Source organism: Bemisia tabaci, chromosome 4 (genome assembly GCF_918797505.1).
Source record: "Bemisia tabaci chromosome 4, PGI_BMITA_v3".
In the NCBI taxonomy this organism is placed as follows: Eukaryota; Metazoa; Arthropoda; class Insecta; order Hemiptera; family Aleyrodidae; genus Bemisia; species Bemisia tabaci.
This window is the reverse complement of record NC_092796.1, coordinates 17,214,947-17,228,923: the sequence shown is the minus strand read 5'-3', so window position 1 is coordinate 17,228,923 and position 13,977 is coordinate 17,214,947. Positions and strand designations below refer to the sequence as shown.

Here is a 13,977-nt window from a genome sequence, read left to right as displayed (position 1 = left end):
ACTCCTAGCAACCAGCACCGCTGCTGGTTCCAACGATCAATTTTTTCCACATACTATCTACTGAGGAGCTCAAAAAGATACAAATATGAACTATTCATTTCAGAAATTTCTGGCCCTATGAGTATTACTTTTGAGTCTATGAGTTTTACTCAGTTTTACTAGTTTTACTAGAGTTTTACTATCTATGAGTTTTACTTGAATCAATTTCATTAGGAGGGATAAAAATTTTCGAGGGAGAATTATTGGATGATGCAAAGTCTAAATCGAGTTGTATTTGCATTTTTAATACAATAAAATACATGGAATAATTTACAAGTATAAAAATACTTACAAAATATGTCGTAATAAATATAGGATTTCAAGAGTAACAATGCAAATCAAAAACATGTTGTCAAGTCAGGGCAATTTCATACTAAATAAAATGGAGGGAGTAATTACATTAATTTTGTTAGTTATGTGAAAAACACAGCTAACATCAATCACAATATTTAAAACAAAGGAGAATAAACTTCCATCTCGGAGGTGGAAATAATAGCGAAAAGTAAAATTTTAATTTCTTATACAGATAAGGATAAAATCCTCTATTCCCTCACCACAGAAAAGGGGGAAAACACATGAAAAAAAAAAAGTTCAGAGGCAATTAACAGCTCTTGATTTTTAACAAATGGAAGTAACCAGGTACATAAAAATAGATGGTGGGTGACTTAATGGATTAGTTTTAAAATATGAGGAGTATGTAATGAACATACAGTAAAAATTTTCTTCAGTTCCTTAAAAATGTTGATGCTTAGTTTAAAAGAAAAAAAAAATCAGAAACTGAGTTGAAGACATAAAAAAAGTAATACAAATATTTTAGGGGCCAGGAGAGCTTTGTATTTCTTTTTTAAAAATACTTACAGGACATGGAATCAAAATTAAGTAGACTATGCCGCAAGGGATTTAAAATCAAATTAAGCTTTGCCCAGGGACAGTTTGTGAAGAAGAGATGTGAAGGCAGTAATTCTCAGCTACGAAAAATGTAAAATTAAACTGGTCTCCCTTTCCAAAGATGACAGAGCTCAAAATTTATGTGACTCACTTAAAGTAAGTATGGATTGCCAAAAATGTACAAGAAAAAAACAAAGGCTGCATGAAATCCAGCTTCATCATTAAATGAAAAGAGACACGTTTTAAGAATTGTCGGGTGGCAACTATTATCAGGTACCTTTCAGCCTTGAAAACAATCTTGGAAAAAAAATGTTTTGAGATAAAATTTTACAAGTTTAATTTTCTATCAGGTACATTTTAACCTATTCTCTTTAGTGATGAAGTCCTCCAACTTGAAGAAAAGAAAACGGACCTCAAAACACAGGTTGTGACTCTTATCAAAAGTGTATTTTAAGAGGAAGAGTCGAAAAAAAGGAACTGGATGTATTTGACACCAGCAATTCTTTAAAGAGAGATAACACGTGAAAAAAGATAAAACTCTCAGAGCATCAGCATATATTGCAGATCTAATTGAAACAAGAGGAGCAAATGATAGAGAAACAAAAAATAATAGAGAAAAAAAAAGCCGGAAAAACTGAAAAAAAAAATGATACATTTTATAGTATAAGGATAAAAAACATACGCTCAAGCATTAGGATATAAAATTGGATGAACCAGTAACATTCAAAGAATTTGGCTCACACACTGAACATTGACGATGACTTTTCAAGGCTTATGAATGCTTTAAAAACTTGATTTCACCGAATTTTTTTTTCCACCTCTTTGGAAAAAAAGTTGTGCTTAGAGAAATGCATTTACTGAGAATAATTCATTCCAACTTTCTGAAATATTCTTATAAATCAATTGATACATTGAAAAACTGTGCATATTGGCGTGCAACATTGCAAATTTCGGGTTACTTTCATTATAATGGTAGAAAATCAATGAAAGTTGATTAAATTTGAACATTTTTGAGTCATGTAATTTAACAAAATTTTCTTTGTGTATTTTAAAGTATTTCTGTTCAAAAATTCAATTTCATTCAATTTAAGGGTTTGGAAAAAAAAAAAAAAATGAAGGGAGGAAAAAGTGCAAATATATTTAGTAACATTTTGATTACAGTTCAGAAATTTTTCGTTCCACTATCCAAAGTATGGGATGAGGAAAACAGGTATTTTGACCACTGTATCCCAAAGTTTTCACTAATCTTATTTTGTGGCAAACGGAATTAAGAAAAAATTTGTGTAAATTAGAATTCCTGAAATTAGTTTTGAATCAACAACAGAGAAATATTCAGCGATTCAAAAATAATAATGATTAATTAGCCGTACTGCAATAAAATAGGAGAAAAAATTTCAGACATAATTACGAGGATCTGGGGAACTTTTAGTGTGATTTCTGAGCTTCAGGGTGGTTGGTAAACAATCGGTAACAAAATACTTATCCTGTCATTTTTATTAAATTACCACCAATTTTTTTGCCATTCCAAGCAAAATAAAAGTCTTGGCAACAAATTCATATTTTGTTATTTTTCACATTAAGGAATCAACAGTGTACCTAAATTTTAAAAAAATGTAATTTTAAAATTTGAAAGTTTTTTACAGGATCACATATAGAAAGAATCCTGTGCAGAGAATCTTTGATTATACCAGGATTTAAAGATCCCTTGTAACCCTGTAGAATCATTGATTATTCATTCCTTCAATGATCCTAGGCTCTGTTTCATTGAGTGTATCCTGCTGTATGTTAAAACAGATTTCAAATATTTGATGATAACTAGGGGGGAATTGAATTTTACATACATCAACTTAATAAGGATCTCACATGGTCCACCAATGATTATTGGAAAAAATCAAATTTGTTGGACACTTTTTCTTTTGATTAATGTGCATCCACCATTTCTGGAATGGATAATGAACATTTTAGTCCACCTTTGTTAACAGTGCCATGGAAAAACCGAAAAGTGATATTTCATGATTCAGTTACCTATTTGAATGCATGTTCGGCTGAAAATGTTTAAGTAGACATTAAATAGGCTTTAACTGTTACGGAGTAAAGTGCAGTCTTTGAGGTTTTCCTTGGAAGCTTGTCCTTCAACAAAAGGTTGTCCTTTTGAATTCATTATTATTGAATTGAGGACTGGAAACTACAACAATTGAAATGCTTAGAAAAATACAGATAATAGAAGAACCTAAACTTTGGTGATTCAAGTCACGTCAATTAAAAAGTAAGGATAAAAAAAGTATCATATAAAATACGATTAAAAAGAGATTCTAGAACTCAATTAAAACAAATGTAGGATATCTTTTCTGTAACATTTACACACAGCAAATTGAATTACTTGGACAATTTTTAACAAGTGACAATGATTTTTTTTTGCTTTTCTGGATCTCAGAAGCTAGAAGCCATAAAATTCAACATACAATACAAGAGGCTAAAATTTTAAAATTAAATTGAAAATGATCATTAAAGCAGTAAATTTAAGATTTGTTGACCCATTTAGCAATTCAGATTACATTCTAACTCTCAATTAAAATTGGCAGGCAAAAATGAGATAGTATGGCAATAGTATTCTCAAATCTTAACAAACACAATCGATCAACATTAATGAGTTTAAAAAAGAAAAGAAAAAAAGAGAAAAAAAATAGATAAATAAAATTAGAGTGTTTGTGACCGTAATGTTGAAAATCAGTTACAGAGAATAAAAGTTAAAATTTGTTTTAAAATATTGACTGAAACATCATGATTTGTGTTAACATAAGTAATGGCTGATTTTGCAGATGAAGCAAACATGATTTTGGCTACAGGTTTGTCAGTGAATTTCCACCATTGTATTTACTATTTACATTCAAGTAATCAACGACGATATCATCCATATCATCCGAGTTGCTTAACAGTCTATTTTCAGCTTCTTGTTTGGGTCTTGATCCAAAGATTCTGAAAGAAGAAGGAAAAACAATTGGTTGGTATGTTTCTGATAATCTTCTGAAAATGAGGTAGAACTATAGAAGCTGATGTTATATGTAAAGCTGATGATGAGATCATGCACATAAAAAATGAGAGGATATTTTTTATGTATGACAGGGGTCCATTCTGCAATCTTAAGGAAGAGTGCTGTATTAACCATCTGATCCTGCCTTTCCTTCCGTAAATCGCGAATTTTCTATGAAATTGGTGAATATTTTCTTTCAGATGTTTAGGATAAGTTTTTTCACAATTTAATCTAGATTATCTGAAAATTACTAGAAAAGAAGTTCATAACTAATAAAAAATAACAATTTTATTTGAGTCAATTCGGCAACATTTGAATGTTCATACGGCATATCTCCTTAACTTGGCAGCATTGCAAAGAGGCAAACCCATGTTACAAGTCTTTCTGCGAGAAGCAATGTTTATCTGAACGTTTAAGCATTGAAGCTCTGATTTATCTTTCTGATTCAACAATCAGGAAAAATGAAGGATTTGAGAAAAATATGGATTGAGGAAAGCCGCGGAATTTTTCAAAATTTTGAGCCCTGGGGTACCCAAATTTCTAGGGATTTTTTCTCATTTGAAGGCTCCCTATTACCCAACTATAACCATTTTCAAAAGCTGTGACCTTTAATTTCAACCTATATTAACAAGACGTCACTAACTTGCCTGTTCAGAGGGTAAGATAGTATTACATGAGAAATTACGGATAAAAAGATTTTATCAACAATGTCAAGCAAACAAAGGACTATCAACATTTAGAGAGTTTTTTATGGTGGAAAAGGATTAGAGTAATGGTAAAACAAACAAAAAATAATAATAATGAAAAAAAAAAAAAAATTGACGCTAAGGTTCTGTGTTTCAAAGTTTCTCTTTTATTCCACTTCTTAACAAAAATAATGAGTAGCCCCCCACCCCAACTATTTTTGAATTGCGACTAAACTCATGTGAAATTTTACGTATTAAATTGTGGCAAGAGGCTGACAATGTTGCAAACAAGCTACATTTTTTAAGTTTCACCATCATAAAACTGTTATGGAGGCTCATACTGAAATGTAGACCGACTCTTTGCCCTTTATGCAAAATAATTACAGGTTCAAAGCATAATTCTTACAGAAACAGGCCATTTCTCATTTCATACTAAGAAAGCGCAAATATGTATTGTTTATAAAGCGACCGCTGTCCCCACACCAAACTGTTATTGAAAATTTAAAATGACATGCACAAGTCGAAATAAAATTGGATTTATGGAATTACAATCATTTCCACAGTGAAAGTTCAATATCCTAAATTTGTTATTAAAGGTTGTTTCAAAGCAATAAGCTAATAGGACTTACAGAATGGTGTTCGGTTTGTTTAAAAAAGAAGCCGGTAAGTTACTCCAAAGCTCTCTCTACGTCAAAACCAAAGAATGAAAAAACTGGAGACTAAGGGCTAAAGTATCTGCATGTGCCAAAAACTATTCTAGGCCCATGAGCCCGGTTTTTTCAGTTTTCTTTATTCATTAAGTGAAGACTTCACGGATAGAATTCAGCGCTATTATTCAGGTTACTTTGCAAAAATAGGACCTTTAAAACCTTTTTATCTTTGAATAAATAAAAAAAAATCAATATTATGTTCAATAAAATCTATGATCATAAGAGGGATTTTAAAGATTATGAACTTATGATGGAAAAAAAACTATGTGTGACAAAAAATTAATTTACAAAAATGAAAGCAAAATTCATTGAACCTCTGACGCAAGGGCATGCTGCAATTGCTAAACGCTTGAAATTATATGGACAGTGAGGCTTGACTCCAAAAGCAGTTACACCCTTACATCAGGAGGGTAACGAATTGAAATGTTTGAAAATTAGTGCAGAAATCAAACTGACGAGCAAAACAAGTTAGCAATAAAAAAAGTATATAAATCCTTTTTTAGCAATAATTCACACTAACAAGGAAAACTACACTGGTAATTTAATAGATGATTAATCACATAAAGTGAGCTCTTGGTAAGCCTGAGCAAATGTGTTTGACTTCAAATCAAGATCTATTCTACGCAAAATAAAATAACCTCATTTCTTTGGAATGAGAGAAAGAAATTTCAAAATAAAGATTTTTAGATTAATGATCTACACTGAAAAACATTTTTTTTAAAAAAAAAAAAAAAAATCCAAAGTTATAATTCAAGTTTGAAAATTAATTTTTTATAAGGGTGATTCAGAGATTGAGAGTTTTTAATTTCCTAAGTTAACTATTTAGGTTAATATTTTAAGGACATAAATATTTTTGATGTTACTGATTGATGACATCAATTATGCATTTTTTTATTGTGACAGGCTTGCCTTCTCATAGTTCAATTTACTATCGCACACAGGATTTTTGCAATATTTTACTCCAAGGATCAGCAAACAAAACCACCGTTTAACATTAATATAATGGACCGACCAAGTCCATAGATATGTGAATATTAAAGATTCTTCCAAACCTTGCCTGGCATTAGAATAATAAACCTGTGGCCTGCAGTATGTCTATATACTTAAATCTACTTGATCAAAATATTATTTGAAACAAACTAGAAAGTTGTAAAAAGGAACTTACGACCCATTTTTGAAGCCATAGAAACTTCATCAAGTTTGGACTTCAAATTAACGCAAGAAGACTTCCAAAAGCTAGATCAAAATTAGATGAAAGGCAGAAGATAGTTTTCAAAATGGTGTAAACAGAAAAAAGCAAAACAATGGATGAGATATAAATTAAAATGAAAAGGAAACTGATTCTCGTGATTATAATGAATAAAAACAAAAATAAAGAAACCATGAAAAAATTAAAAATTGGAAACAGTTGAAAGAATTTTACAAAAATTGTTGCGTTATTGTACTGTAAATCATTGCTATTCTGATTTCTCAAAGTAAACGGAATGCCTCTGTAAGGATAAAAAGGATCAAAGGCTTGTTCATCAATGATTGAAAAACTATGGAATCTGATAACCTAAGATATAGTTGTTCATTTCTGGAACTATGATTAATTCACTCTAAGAATAATTTGTTGATGTTAATCTAGAAAAAGAATGATGCTTGTAATGAATAATTGTACTTATTCACAATGATTTCAGAAAAATTTACTGCAGCAAATCTTCCTTGATAAAGGATAGAAACCACCACCAGATAATGATAAAATAACACCGTAACCTTCTTGAATGACCTTAAAACCAAAGTGCCAAGCAAAAAACCATCACCAAAAAAATCTCAGTTGATACCTCAGAAATATACTTGACTGAGATTACGGAAACTTAAAAGACCATTGGAAAAACCAGAGAAGTTTAATCAGTTAAAATAGAAAAGAGGGCTACCCTTCAGAAAGTACATAAAAGCTAATTCTTCTTTTCTAAATGAAATGTGTACAATCTACTGGTGCTCTGTATGAAAATGCCTGCAAATTGAAATTGAAAAAAAATGGCATTTGAAATTGAGAGGGGATAAAATATTCACTTTTCACAGAAGCACCTGCTAGCCACTAGTGATTAATAAATCAAGTTTGCGGAGGTCCGGCACCATTAAGCTGCTTAACAATGCAATAAAATGAATTTTTACTTTTGATCTAGTAATTCGCAAGATGTGTTGGAAAAATGATCAAATTTTGATGCTTACTTTTCGAGAGCGCTACTAGTGGAGCGAGTGAATACAGGAGGTTCGTTGTCGTCCAGTCCCCGATGAATGGATATTGTATCCAATTCGCATTTGGCAGCTTTACTGGCCTCCATTGCTGCACGATACTCAGGTGTTGTCAGAGACTCCTGCGTTGGTTTTCGGAACCTGCAAATAAAGTTCTCCCATAAGTGCCACTTTGAATGAATTACTTCAAGAGAAAATTCATACTGATACTATAAATTCATACTAAAGCAATTTTATATAAGTAGTGTCATGGAAAGGCGTTCCATATAACCTATAGTTCTATGTCCGCATTTTCATGATGCATCCAATGCCTTGGATGCAGGGCCATGATTTTGGGAGCGCAAGCTCGCGCGTGCATTTTGGCGATCTCGGAGTATCTACCGGAGTATCTACTACATACACATCTCTGACGTCATGCTTTTCCGGATGCTACCAAGATATATACTCTGAGAGGCCCGCGGCTCAGGGTCATATCATCGGCCCGCGATTAGAGATATCACTTTAGCCAAGTGTATCCAGTGTCTATCGTGTGTCATATCGATTATATTGATCAGCTCTACCATTTCAGTACGTGCGTTGGATCTTTTCATCCCCCCCATTACAGTAGTGAGAATGAAAATTCTTCTCTTCAAAAATACTAAACAACACAGAACCTGCAGGAGTGCTTATCTTGGTTTGTAACTTTGCAGACATCCTGTCATCATACTTTATTTTCTAAATGAAGAAATGCTAAAAATCATTATTAGGAATATTGCCAGATTTTTCTTCTGTCTGAAAAATTTTCAGCAAAAATTTCAAGCAGTAGCATTGGTTCGTTTTCTTTTGTTAAAATAAAAAGAGAGCTGAGATTTTAAATCATTTTAAAGGTATGAGCGTTTCTGATGTTTCATCACTGAAATGACTTAAACAGATTTTCTGACATAAAACTATGAGATGTAAGAGATATTTTCCCTGAAAATTAAATTTTACTCTTCAACTTTCTTGACCAATTGGTTTAATCTCCTCCTCTACCCCTAGACCTCTATGCTCAATCCTTTTAAAATTGATTGTGCCCAAGTTTAAGTGGAATGATTTACAATATGTACTCCTACAATTTTTCCTTGAGTGAGCGTCCTGAATCAGACAATCTGTAATTTGTGCCAACACGCAGACTAAGTATCAATTAGAGAATAATCACTTACAACTTGAGATGAAGTGATGAGCAGACTACAGAAACTGAGCTGAGAGCCATTGCGGCAGAGGCCATCCACGGCTGTAGGACAAAAAGTAAATAAATCAAGCATTGAATTAATCAAGCATGAAATTTTCTAATTTAAAAATACAAAAAAAAAAAAAACATACAAAATGGTTATGATGATTAAAAACTGAAAAGAGTGACTGAGTCATGTGTTATGCAGCACTAAATGGCTTAATGAGTAAGCAGACGTTTGTGCAAGAGGCATGGTATACAAGGAAATAACTATCCATTTAAAAACTTCAAATTCTTATGTGCATTCCATTGAAGAAGGAGATCAAAGCTTAAAACTTCTTTCGTTCAAATAGGTATAAGTGATCCATGAACTTAAAAATTCAAGGCAGTTCATAATAATGCAAATGCCAAAAAAAAAAAAAAAAAAAAAAAAAAAAAAATCAAAGAATTAAGATAATAATCATATCAAACCGAACTGATCATTCTGGAAACATCCCTTCGAATAAGGCATTCTAGATGCTTTGATACAAAATTAAAATGATTAAATCTGATTAACCTCTGCTGTCAGCTGCTAGAATAGAAGTAATCTATGTAGGAAGATACTTACAAATAGAGTGATTCCAAAACTACTGAGAGCTCCTGCGGCTAGAGGAATCCCAATCATATTATACATACTGGCAAACAGGAAGTTGAGCCTGATTCGCTTGACAGTTTTTCGAGATAGATCTAGGCAACCAATTACATCTAAAAGATCATTCTGAAACAGAAATAAAGCAGTTTATAACATGACTTGTTAGGAGAAATGGCCTATGCACACACATTTAAAAACGCGGTATAATACTTTCCTATCTTGGAAAAAAATGAAAGGACCCTACCCACCAACATAGAAATAAACTCACCCTCATTAATACTACATCCGCTGCAGCTACTGCGACGTCGGTGCCCGATGCAATGGCAATGCCAACATCTGCTTGAGCCAGAGCAGGCGAGTCATTCACACCGTCTCCGACCATGGCAACTCGATAACCAAGCTCTTGCAACCGCTGGATTTTGGCAACTTTGTGAGATGGCAGAACTTCAGCAAATACTCGACCAATGCCAACCTAAAAGGAAGTGAGAATTAAAAAATAAATTATAGATATTGTTCTGTTAAAAAAAGAAAAATCAATCAACATAATAAGATAGGTAATAAAATAACAAGGAATCAACAGTGCTGGGTCCACACTATTTATTAACGCCAAAAAGTTTCCATTGGAGTCAAAAAATTTTGAGCTCTACTGCTCAACTGATTCTTACTTTCTAGATAAAAATTGTTTTACTATAATTGAAAATTGTTGAACTTTTTAGCCTTGCTTTCATTGCAAAATAGTGTGGACCCAGCACTATTTTACCACCTAAATACGTCATAATTTGGGTCACATTTCTTAGTGTTTTGCTTTTTCTTGATAATAAATTAATCAGTTCACCTACGTAGGTCAGCTTCAATGCTCAATTTTTTCACATAAAATAAAAATTAAAACCTTGCAGGATGTTGAGCAGAATTTTCTTCCTCTTTTTCATGACTTTCCAGGTTTTCCTTGGCCCTTAAGACTTGTTATTTCCTTGACTTTTCCCGATTCTCCCTCTGAATCTGATCAATTGTATCTCCTTACTGTTCCTGGATGCTGATGCAAATACCAAAATGAAATTACGAAAACCAATGCATCAATGTAATTGGTAGTATCTAAAATCAATAGTCTTAGGGCATACCATTTGAGTTTATTTTTTAGCATAAAAGTTGTCAAGAGTTTTCTTGGCACAGAAAACTAAGTCCTACTGTTACCTGTCTTGCAATTGCTGCGGCAGTTTTCCTGTTGTCTCCAGTTAAAAGGATGACTTCCAGTCCACGTTTTTTCAAAGTATAAACAGCTAAGTGAGCTTCTGGTTTTACAACATCAGCAACACTGACCATTGCGACCAGGACACCTGCAAGAACATTTTAAATAAAATGAATAATTCTATAAAATAAATAATGAATAAATCTGTATATATTAGCTTATGAAATTCTAAAGCTCAAAAATAGTCCTCATAATTTGGTGCGGGCAAATGTCTAACCGTTAAGCTGATTGTGAGGTAAGTCTAAAATTCCGTTCAATTTCCGTGGGAGCAAAAGCAGCATGAGTATCTTCCAGGACAGTAATATCAGCCTCCTTAAAAAATTAACTTGTTGTTAAAACTGCGCCTTGCAATTCCTGACCCGGCAGGGTCAAATTAAATCATAAGTCAATGGGTTAACAACTATTTTCAAGTTCCAACTGTTGTTTCACGACATTAAATTTTTGACAGGAGAAAAGTTACGACTGGTTAAATTTGAAACTACTCTCATTTTTTTTTTTTCAAAAATTTAATTTTCTGATTTTCTGTTAAACTCAGTCCAAACAAGATTACTGAACAACAACGTTCACAGAGTAAACAGAATTACTTTGTAAAATTTTATTTCATACCATTTATGGCACAGAATACAGCAGTGTGTCCTAATTCTTCTTCATCTGACATTAGACCATCAACTTCAAGAGGAACATCTATTATATTGCGTTTCATCCACTCACGGTTCCCGATTATAACCTGGACAGCAAGAAAAGGAAAATAATTGGAGTATGAATACATGCACAATTTCGGTGATGCATTTATCATTTCAATTTACAAGAGATTATGGATAGAATATTGTAATTCATGAAGTATTAATTTGTGTCTTTGTTTTTTTTTTTTTTTTTTTTTTTTTTTTTTTTTTTTTTTCCCACAAGGTTCAAAAAGCCCCTATTGGCTAATCCCACGCTTACCACCAGCCCCAGGTGACCATTGTCTGAGACCATCAAACTCAGGTCACCTGGCCGGGAATCGAACCTGGGACCTCTTGGTTATAGGGCCAGCGCTACAACCACTAAACCACGGGAGGCCGACAAACTACGCATTCCTTTCATTCTGAAAACGATTAAACAATGGGGTAAATGTATTTCTAAAGAAAATCTAATTCTATTATTCCAGCTCGATGATAGATACAATTTTACTGTGGAAATGACAAAGATAAAACATAAAAGTGCCCTTACTGCCGGGAATAGCTCTCTCATAGTATGGACAAAAAAACTCCTATTCTAGATACCTCTGGCAGAACTCAAGTTACTACTTGAATCATATTAGGAAGGACCAAAAATGGTGTTAATGATGCAAGATACTATGTCTCATTATTTAATGTCTTTTTATTTCCATTCTGTCATTACTATGGAGGTCTCAGCTCTCTGCGATGAACTTTCTGACAAATACTAAGAGGGAGAGTTCTTCAAAAAGATCAAAACAATATTCTGAACACCTATGATAAGGTGCTTGCATGAAAGACAGCATCCTGTATAATAATATGGTATACAATTTAACTTACATCTACAAATGATTACTGCATGGGAATCGTGCATTAAGAATTTTGCTTTGGTTCATTTTAAAAATAAATTCTTACTTGATATGTTTCAGAGGATTGGTTGGAATCTAAGTGTAGCAGTTTTTCAAGTTGAAAAGATTGAAGTTCCGGGGAATTGATTTTCACAATGTCAACAGTCGCGTAATGGAGTGATAGTAAACCACCGTTTCTGGAAAAAGAAATAATCAAATTTCAACAAAATTGAAAAGTGTTCAAATTAAATTTATTATTGGTCAAAACATACGTATTGCTTACTTTTATGTTTTAGAAAAGTATGTCCCAACAGCTTCTTGTAAGTCAATGGTTGAAGTAAAAAAAAGTGTATTTCAATTTGTGATGTTATAGGTCTCCACTTATGTTTCATTATTATAAAGGAAAACTAACTGAAAGTTCTTGTTAAATTTTTTAGACTCATTCCAAACAATCGCACAGAATTTTGAGGAAACATTTTTATTAAGTTTCTCATAGTTGAAATACACATTTTCCACAAATAGAATTGTGAGGAAACATTTTTATTAGTTTTCCCACAATTCAACAAATTTCTACCAAACAGAACTATGTGTAGGCGGGAAAGATGGGGTGTGCTTGTTAGGCAAGGGCCGTAACAGTGAACGGGAAATACAAAGCGCTAATGCCGTCAGCGGCAACAATGAAACCCAAGAGCGACGATCCGACTGATTAACTCCTGTGCCCTGTCCGCAACGCTCTAGACACATGCCCACGGCTCATGAGTCCCGCATACAGTTGGCACATAGCTTCTTTTGCTGAATTGGAAAAGCAGGATTTTACATTCTATCCAATGGAACTATGAGCCAACTGTATGCGGACGGGGCTCATTAGTTAATCAGCCAGATCATCGCTCTTTGGCGTCATCGTCACCACTGACAGCACTGGCACTTAATTATCCCAATTCATTCTTACAGCCCTCGACTAACGAGCACACCCCATCTTTTCCACCTGCATTTAGTTCTGTTTGGTAGAAATACATACAATTGAAATACACATTTTCCACAGATAGTCATTGAGTATAATGCCATATTTTAATGAGTAACTGAGGAACCTGACAGACAAATGCAGAGGACACTTGCAGTGTAACCATGCTTGAAACACTGAAGCTACAGAAGAATTGTATAAACAGATCTCCACTTTCATTTGGAACGGTCTGAATGCCATGTTGATTTGATGACTAATACAGCAGATCCTGACGTTTTGATAGCAGAAAATAAAGAGCACATTAACAACTTACGATGTTTGATTGTAGTAATTAATGATTTTTTCATTGTTGTTGGCAGCTTTGACCATATCATCGATGTGAGATACAACGCATTTGAGACCACATCCAGGGACAGCTTGAAAATTGCTGCATTTACCTATGATGTCTATCTCAAGGGCATCCTTCACAAATTTTACGACAGCTGAAAAAGCGAAAAAGAAGAACTTAATTAAAAACTGAGCATAAGCAAGAGACAAAATTCAAATGACTGGGTAGCGAATGAATATGAGAAGACAGCAATATACTTTATGAACAAGTAAACATTATAGCTGGACAATTAATCAAATTTTAATCTTAATTAATACTTAGTTTTCTTTATTGTCATCATGATCAAATTGAAAAATTATTGCTCTTGGCAAACTTTTGAATTGAAAATCCATGCAGCATTTTCTAAAATTTGCTACCTTTCTACAGTAGTGCCTCTGATTTTCTTGTGTACAGAGTGCTTACACGTGTGTTACGAATAGAGCTGTGT

General features: G+C 33.1%; 1 protein-coding gene across 2 annotated transcripts in view; it reads right to left on the bottom strand.

Annotated features, from left to right (window-relative positions):
- Nucleotides 1-263: 263 nt before the first annotated feature.
- ATP7 (copper-transporting ATPase 1) overlaps nt 264-13,977 on the bottom strand; it is a 50,723-nt gene continuing 37,009 nt past the window's right edge. Inside the window, exons 16-25 of one of the 2 annotated variants that reach the window (XM_072299429.1) lie at nt 13,476-13,644; nt 12,269-12,398; nt 11,265-11,385; nt 10,604-10,746; nt 9,681-9,884; nt 9,389-9,538; nt 8,774-8,844; nt 7,569-7,733; nt 6,520-6,590; nt 264-3,903 (exon numbers count right to left, since the gene is read on the bottom strand). In XM_072299429.1, coding sequence (XP_072155530.1) covers nt 3,857-3,903; nt 6,520-6,590; nt 7,569-7,733; nt 8,774-8,844; nt 9,389-9,538; nt 9,681-9,884; nt 10,604-10,746; nt 11,265-11,385; nt 12,269-12,398; nt 13,476-13,644 — 1,271 coding nt within the window. In that variant the 3' untranslated portion in view covers nt 264-3,856. The remainder of the gene's footprint in view (nt 3,904-6,519; nt 6,591-7,568; nt 7,734-8,773; nt 8,845-9,388; nt 9,539-9,680; nt 9,885-10,603; nt 10,747-11,264; nt 11,386-12,268; nt 12,399-13,475; nt 13,645-13,977) is intronic. The other variant, XM_072299428.1, reaches the window with a different exon arrangement.